This window comes from Solanum pennellii, chromosome 11, assembly GCF_001406875.1.
Source record: "Solanum pennellii chromosome 11, SPENNV200".
Taxonomy (NCBI): domain Eukaryota; kingdom Viridiplantae; phylum Streptophyta; class Magnoliopsida; order Solanales; family Solanaceae; genus Solanum; species Solanum pennellii.
In genome coordinates this window covers 62,077,702-62,086,279 of record NC_028647.1, presented here as the reverse complement: position 1 = coordinate 62,086,279, position 8,578 = coordinate 62,077,702, and the positions used below count along the sequence as shown (strand labels likewise).

At 27.8% G+C, this 8,578-nt stretch overlaps 1 protein-coding gene across 2 annotated transcripts; it reads right to left on the bottom strand.

Moving 5' to 3' along the window:
* Positions 1 to 348: 348 nt before the first annotated feature.
* On the bottom strand, positions 349 to 6,775 carry LOC107003049 (lysosomal Pro-X carboxypeptidase-like). 2 transcript variants are annotated; one of them, XM_015201293.2, is made up of 9 exons: positions 6,312 to 6,774; positions 5,323 to 5,509; positions 4,333 to 4,466; positions 4,129 to 4,241; positions 3,321 to 3,561; positions 2,417 to 2,572; positions 1,550 to 1,629; positions 1,394 to 1,443; positions 349 to 631 (listed from the first exon to the last, which is right to left on the bottom strand). In XM_015201293.2, exons 1-9 carry the CDS (start codon positions 6,714 to 6,716, stop codon positions 483 to 485), a joined length of 1,515 nt encoding a protein of 504 aa, XP_015056779.1. In that variant the 5' UTR covers positions 6,717 to 6,774; the 3' UTR covers positions 349 to 482. The 2 variants fall into 2 exon arrangements, 1 of the variants encoding a protein (XP_015056779.1); XR_003575255.1 differs by lacking the exon at positions 349 to 631 and adding an exon at positions 2,123 to 2,240 and having other exon boundaries at positions 1,426 to 1,443; positions 2,327 to 2,572; positions 6,312 to 6,775.
* Between the last annotated feature and the right edge of the window lie 1,803 nt (positions 6,776 to 8,578).

Sequence of the window (8,578 nt, the reverse complement as noted above, 5' to 3'; positions counted from 1 at the left end):
AAAGAATAACAAACATCTTTTTTAGAAAAAAAAATAGAAAATTCTTCATCCATACGAAAAATAAATTGATCTTGAAATAATAACTAATTACTCTTGCTATAAAATAAACTTGTATCTTATATTTATTACATATTCTTCTAGAAACAATTTCGAAAGAATCGAACTGACCACTAAAACAATTAATTTTAAAGCCCAAAATAAATAAGTTTACTTTTTATTCAACCTTCTACGTCGATACTTGATCAATTAATATAAGACAGAGTGAGTATATACTCAACCTCTTGCAATTTCACCGTGATTAGGGAAAGTATGCTAGTTAATTTGTCAGTGTTTTGAATATAGATTAAATCATTACTAAATAATTAGGATAGTTTATTTCTCAAAATTTAAATTTATAAAATTTGTCTTTATTGAAAATAAGTAATTCAAATGATCGACAATAGTGATAATCGTGGACTAATTATTGTTTAATGGAAATATAATTAGTGCATTTTGCCTTTTTTGATGGCCTTGAGATCAGCATAATACTTTGTTATCCATCCTTCAATGATTTTAACTTCTGTGTTCCTTTGCATTGTTAGCCATTCTGGATCACTTGACATTTTAGAAAGAATGTCTAAACAATGGGAACCTACAAAAAAAATAAAAAAAAATTGAGTTGACATGTATATTTATAAGAAAACCCGGCATTCGATACTCATTTTGATTAATCTGGATTCACGCCTTGTTTGCACATTAAAGGGAAAGCGCTAGGGTAAAGCTTGCAAAAGTAGCCACTTTTCAACTCTTATATGTTAAAGAATAACAAAAGTCTCACATCGGTGGTTAATGAGATGGTGGACTCATTATAAGGCTTGGGCAATCCTCCTCTCTTTGAGTTAGCTTTTGGGTTGTGAGTTAGGCCTAAGACCTAATTTAACATGGTATCAGAACAGGGCCCGCATCACCTGTGTTGGGGCCCCCAAAATTAAAATTGCACACGCACCAGATGCTAAGCACTGGGCATGAGATGGGGTGTTAAAGAATGACAAAAGTCCCACATCGATTGTTAATGAGATGGGTGGACTCTTTATAAGGCTTGGACAGTCTTCCTCTCTTTGAGCTAGCTTTTGATGTGTGTGAGTTAGACCTAAGACCTAATTTAACATTATGACTTTAACGTTTAGTTAATGTCATTGAGTTTCACCTGTGAGGTGTTGTTTCAACAAAGCTCTTGCTCGTAGGATTATTTTTATGAACCTAAAATCTTTTATTAAGGGTCGGAAGGGTTCTATCCATTTCATCATGACTTTGATTATTTACACGAGGTATTTAGAAAATATCTTATCGATATTATATAAGTAATCTGATGATGAAGTAAATATCGTTTTCACAATTGTAAATATTGGCATACCGTTACGTGTGTGGACAGCTAGTAGACTATCAGATATGTCTTGCAAAACCCTAAAATAGGAAAAAAATTAATGTAAGAATAATTAAATAAAACCAAATAGAAAAAAGGAAAAAGAAAATTGTGTGTGTGTGTGGGGGGGGGGGGTCATGTACATACCCTGCACTACTATAAGGATCTCTTAGCCCATTAGAGAAAATAATATTGCTAGCAAACCTTTGAAAAATTAATTTTATGTCCTGCAAAATTCACTCATTTAGTAAGTTCACAAATCTAATATAGTATAAGAAAAAGTAATATGGCAAAATAAGCATAATGAAAGATTGTTGTAAGAGGTTGAGGTTGAGGATGAGGGGTTGTGTTTAGAAAGTATTTTATTCTTAAAATAAAATTATCCGATTATATTGTTCGAACTTTTTAAAAAGGCATAATACATAAATGTGTCATTTAACTTGGCTTCAAATCACATTTATGTCTTTCAACTTTGTGTGTGCACAAATAGACACTTAAACTTGTATAAAGTTGAACAAGTAGACACATGTAATTTTTTGTCCTACATGGTGTTCTACGTGTATTGTTCCACGTAGGACTCATGTGTCTACTTGTTCAACTTTATACGAATTTAAGCGTCTATTTGTGCATACCCAAAGTTGAAGGGCATAAATGTGATTTGAAGCCAAGTTAAAGGGCATATTTATGTATTATGCCTTTTAAAAATATTGTTATACTCACATCTCGTATCCTTAAATAATGCATTACACATTCGTCGTTGTTACGTAGTAGCCCAAGCAACATAGTTTTCCGACATGAATCCGCATCAATAAAACATTCCCCGAAACAAGTACCGCACCTTAAACATAAGTGAATTTTCTATGAAATTTTTCGAAGGAGGTCTATGGAATATAATTTCTGACAAGTAATTGTTGACGAACCTACCTCGAAAATTTTCCATAGGAAAGTCACTTGTTGATCATAGTAGTGTATAATTACTAATAAATTAATTAAGTATGAGAAAGAAGTATGTACTTGTCCTCCATAATAGGTTGTGACCCAATGTGGACGAGGTGAGACACCATACATCTTCTTGCAACTTTTTATGAAATTATCCAAATTGAAAGGAGCTGAAAAGAACATTGTGTCATTTTCCCCACGCCCTATAGGCATCACCATCTCACTGCATGTCTACAAATCAATAAAATGAGTAAGTTTATTCGTATTTTGATTATTTCATTACATAATATATATTTGTTACCTCTTATATTAACACATGTGATATCGAATAATTCTGACTATTAAGACAGGTAGAAAAAGATAATTGTTATATTGGTGGGATATAAATTTCTGATCTTAAGGGTTCACGTCCATTTCATTGATCTCTAGGCTACAGACCTTTAGGTCAATACTATCAAGTGCTTATTATTACCTCCTACCAAATATCAAATTTAACACTATTCATCAAAAATTACATATAAAAAAAAATCGTCAAATATTTTTATATCGATTAAAATTTGGATCATGTTATCCAAAGTTTGCCCCATTGACTTAATTGGCCACTCTAAGCCACACTCTTATAAGGCCTTAGGTACTCATAATCAGATACCTACTATCTCTCATCATCGGTGTAAAGCAATTCTGACCCATCAAGACTTTAGCATATGGAGAAAAAATCGTCTACTACATTTTTTGCTTTAGCTGTGATTTGAACCCTATATCTTCAAAGTTATGAGTATTCACGTTAAATTGACTATTGTGTTAAATTCTTAAATGTTTACGTAGTCAGATCACTTATAATTAATTAATAATCTGATAAAGTAGTAACTTTACCAATTATATTCCGATACAGTAAATGTAAACTATTTTTTAAATACAATGATCAGTATATATAACTTAAATTCTCGATTAAATTAGTATTTATTAGTATAAAACTTACTTGCCATCTCCATCCCAAACTTGTTTCACTAGGCATGGGGTTCATGTTGTAACAAGATGAATTTCCATTAAATTCAACAATTCCAGCAAAAATTCTGTCAAGAATATGACTTCCTTTTGGTGCACCATCAATTCCACCACAAACTATTGTTACTGGGTAACTTGGTGGGCTGTTATACTGAGCAGCCACTGCATACATTGTATCCAAATAATTTTTCAACTCAAATACATCACTCAACTTCCTAAAAAAAACAAGAAATCAAGACTAAATTTATATAGAAATAAAAATTAGATTTTAAAAAAAAATTACACTAAAACAAATAAAAGTGATTTTATGATGAATTACTTAAGTGAGATTTGTAATTTTGAATGTAAGACATGTATATGCTCTAATAAATACAATTGACCTGATGATGTAAAACTTACTTATAATGACAATGCATGTATATATATAATTTTCGCAAGAAAGTTCTTATACTATTAATTCACTTAAAGGATAGGTATCGATTAAAAATATAAAATTTATCAAAAAAAATAAAACAGATTACATACTACAATAGATAAAAATAATTTTGATGGTATAAAAAAATTCAATTAGAAAAAATATACTATAATAATATTAATAATGATTTACTTAGCTTGATACAATAGATAAAATTATTTAATGATGTAAGATATATATACATGGAGCAGGTGCATCATTAAATTAGCCAAAAGATACTTGTAAGTAAATATAAAAATAAATATTTACAACAATAAAAAAAGAGTAACATAAATATTCTAATAATATATATAACTTAAAGTCTTACGAACAAGTCTTGAATTTTCGACTGAGATAGGAGAGTCCATTTTTTCTAGAAGCAATCTTGTCAATTATTTCCCATGATTTTCTTATAGTATGGTGACAACTCTTACTAGCTTCCTGAAATAATTATAAATTAATTAACATGTTAGTTTAAAAAAATAAAGGACTTATTAAAAGTTTAAAAAATTAAATCAAATAGATTTCTTACTTTAAAATCCCTTGACACAATTGAATAATATCCATTTTGTGGAGTGATATTATCAAAATAAAGAATTGGAGCTGATGAAGCTAAAGCACCAAGAGCTATATGTGGATACTTCATTCTAAACCAAGAAGCAAGCACTGCAAAATAAAATAAAATAAAATAAATTAGAGAAAAAGTTTTGATAAAATTCAACTTTAAGGATGTGTTTGGTACAAAAGAAAAATTATTCTTTTTTTATGAAAATTATTTTTTAATAAAATAAGTAGATTTTCTTACTTAGTTTTCTTGTATTTCAGTATATAAATAAAATATATTATTTCTTTATTTTAATTTGATTGATCTACTTTCAATTTTAATATATTTCAAAAAGAATGATTTTTACTTTTTTTAACGACTCTTTATTCAATGTTCAGATGACATTTTTAAAATTAGAAGAATCATTTTTTTATAAACTCCATGTCAAATAAAAATAAACCAAATAATTTGGAAAGATGGGATAATATAGACAAATACTCCCTCTGTTCCTATTTACTTGTCTATATTTTCTCTTTTAGTTGTCTCTATTTACTTGTCTATTTTGACAAATTAAGAAAGGACAAATTTTTTTTCCTATTATACACTCATTTAAACTTCTTGAAAATTTTCAAGTTTTAATTTATCATTTCTAAAACCATAATTAATAAAGGTAAAATAATAACTTAATTATGCTAATTATTGTTATCTTAATATGTGTGTCATTTTTAAAGTGGACAACTAATTAGAGACGGGGATAATATTAAGGTGCTAGCAGGGTTTGACAGAATCGTATGAAATACCACTTGAGAAATTTATTTCTCCTACTTCAAAAGTTATGACCAACACAACATGAAAAACATTAAAAGTATTTTACGAAAAATATTTTTTCTATATCGAACATATCCTAAATTACCTAAAGATTTATTTATTTTTTTTAAAAAAAAAGAGAATTAAGAAGGGGGTGTCTTTTTTTCTTACTTCCTCCATAGGATCCCCCAATGACAATAATTGGAGAATTTTTTGCTGAATATTTTTGTTTAATATGTAACAAAAGTTCTGCATAATCAGCTATAGCTTGTGCTGAATTGAAATATCCTCTACTATCTTCATCTTTTAAAGCTTCTTCCATTGTCTTAAATGGTATTGATTCTCCATAATATCTATGCTGGAAAATAGTTTACCAAAAAATTTAACATAACACATAGCAAGCATATATAATAACAGAAGTCAAAGATATTCAAAATCTACAATATATCTTAATAAATTTGATCTCGAGGACAAGAAAATACCATCATACACTACAACAAAAATAACTTTAGCGACATTAAATATTGACATTATTAAAGAGTGCTAAAGTCTTTACCGGCATTAAATAAGTGTCATTAGAACAAATGTCGCTAAAGGCTTTAGGAACATATATAAAGAGTGACAAGTGCCGCTAAAAATACGTATTTAGCGGCAATTAAGAATTAAATGCCGTTAATGATCATTTTTGTTGTAGTGATAGTATTTGGACTCAATGAATATTTGACCATATTCTATTATAGCTCACTGATCGAGTGCTCTTTCACAAATTAATGATGAATGCGGCTAAAACAATTAGTGTAAGTTTCCAACTCCATGAATTTTTCCATTGGACGCTCTTGTTTGACATAGATTCTAAAGTTAAAATATGAAACTTAAAATTTTGAATTTTTGAAGTTGTGATTTTTGGAAGTATTTCGACATATATTTTACTTTAAAAAAATTGAAATCAAATTTTTTAAAAATGATCAAACAGATATTCAAAAATAAATTTTCAAAATCTACTCTAAAAATTTAAGGTCTACTCTAAAAATTTAAGGTCTAACACTAACTAAATTTTAGTTACCAAAAAAATAAAATGACAAAACAAAGTAGAATAGGAGAGTTGGTAGTTTTAATTGATACATACACTTTGATGTAATATAATTAATGAATTTAATTACCTCCATGTAAACAAGAAGAGCCTTAAATTGAGGTGCAAAATCAGTGAGAAATCCAATACCAAGAGGGTCTCTATCAATAGAAGATTCAGCACCAAGATAGGCAAAAATTGGAGAATTTGAATTGGAACCACCCCAATACTTAGAATTAATTATATACCTTTGTTTAAAAGTTGAATAACTTTTTGGTCCATAATTAAAATGATCAAGTGTTTGTTTATAATAGTAAGTCTCAAATTCTTTTGGAAGATCATTTCTTGATGAAGAAGAAAAGGTATTAGAATGATCTTGAAATATATTTTCAATAAGTGGTGTTAGTCTTGGGATTTTATGGGGTTTTGAAGAAATTAATGATGTTTTTGTGAAGATCAATAAAAGAAGCCATTGGAATAAGAAAAGTTTATTCATCTTAAAAATAGAAAAGACTTTGGTAAAGAAAAAGAATGTTTCTTGGTGATTCTATGTATCTTATTGTGGATGTATTTATAAGTATTGTTGATAAAATATATTTATTATCTTAAAAAGTATTAACAATAATATTTGAAATCATTTTATATCTATTATTAAAGATGGTTAAAAGAATTCATTACATATTATTACATACTATTTTAGCCTTATTAATATTTTCTTCATCCACTTTTATTTGTCATGTTTCGAAAGTTAATTTGATTAATTTTTAAAATTTAATTAGCTTATATTAAATTAGTTTGACATTTAAACAAAAATTTAGATATTCTAAACCTACTAGAGAAAGTATTATCAGTTGCAACTTTTTATATATCAATATGATGGAAAATCATAAAAAAATGTTAGACAAAATTTTTATAATTTGACTCTAAAAAGAAAATTAAAACAACTAAAAATGGACAAAGATAATATTATACTTGCCATGTGTGATGCATGCATGATTCAATAATTTATCTAAAAAAATTTTTTATTTTTATCTCTTCTTCTTTTTTTTTTTAAAAAAAGATGACTTTAAATCATGAATCACATTGTGCCCTTTTATGGACCACTATTCCAGTTTCATTGAGTAAAGCTAAGAAACTTTTATGAAACTTTATCATTACTATATATAACTGACTGGTTGTTGCAATAATTTGGCTTTATTAGACACAATTAGTATGTCACTACTATTTTGAGAAACAAAAGATTTGAGAGAAAAGAATAATACATTTCGAAAAGTTAATTACACACTTCAATTAATATAGTAACATATCACTCACCTCTGGTAGTGATTTTTTACCCCTAAGACATGTAACATCACTTTCACAACAAGAGGTGTGTCACACTTGCGCCACATCAATGTCATGTCAATACCGCGTTTAGATGTCATGTCAAATTTTAATTAAAATTCAATTGTTTCTTCTTCAACAAACATCAATATCGTCATATTACTACCAAATATATATATATATTATCAGGAAAATCAAAATAGTCACCACAAATTTCACCGCCTATGATCAAATCCATCATCGAAATCATACTATCATTATTATTCCCCACAAAATTTATAAAAATCCACCAAAAAAATTGATATCCATAAACAAATTCGTCACCAAAATTACATCATCACCATCAAAAGGTACAAACCCACCACCATTGTCAACATCAATTTTTTTCTTTTCCACCACCATCAATTTCCGCTTCTTTGACATTCCTCACCAACGAATCCATCATTTTAATTAATATTTTTTTTAAAACTTAATCATCAATTTCATCAATCACCGATAAAACTAAACACTAGAAAAATAAAATATAATGAAAATGGTGAAATCAAATAAGCATGAAAATAGGATGTAATGAAGGTGCGGGAAGAGGATTTTGGTGAACGTATAGTGGGGTGGATGAAAACTGTATATAAAAAAATGATAAAAAAAAAAGGTAAAGAAGAAGAAAAAGATGTTGCTTGTGAAGAAGAAGAAAAGGTATGGGGTTTGGGGTGTTAGTAAAAAAAGGATTTTAATTTATTTTTTCACTTTAGTTATTATTAAATATGTTTTTTTTTGTCATGCCAATTTTAGGGGGTAAAAAATTATTTTTAAATAGTAAAGATGTATAATATACTGTCATAACAGTTTAAACATGTAACTGATTTTTTGAGATAGATTTAAATAAAAATTTATATTTTATTTTTTTTAATTTAATTCAATTATCAATATAAGACAATCATTTTTTCAACAGAGAATATTATAATCAACCACTTCCAATTTCATCATGATTAGGGAATGTGTGTCTCCCACTTAAAAATTAAAGTTTGTGTATCCATT

Excerpts from the sequence above, each read along its gene's own strand:
- LOC107003049 (XM_015201293.2), bottom strand. The coding sequence starts at position 6,716 with ATGAATAAACTTTTCTTATTCCAATGGCTTCTTTTATTGATCTTCACA. Across the intron at positions 3,562-4,128 it reads CGAAAATTCAAGACTTGTTC|GAAGTTGAGTGATGTATTTG; the intron begins GTAAGACTTTAA and ends TGTTTTTTTTAG. Across the intron at positions 1,630-2,416 it reads CAACCTATTATGGAGGACAA|GACATAAAATTAATTTTTCA; the intron begins GTACATACTTCT and ends TGAATTTTGCAG.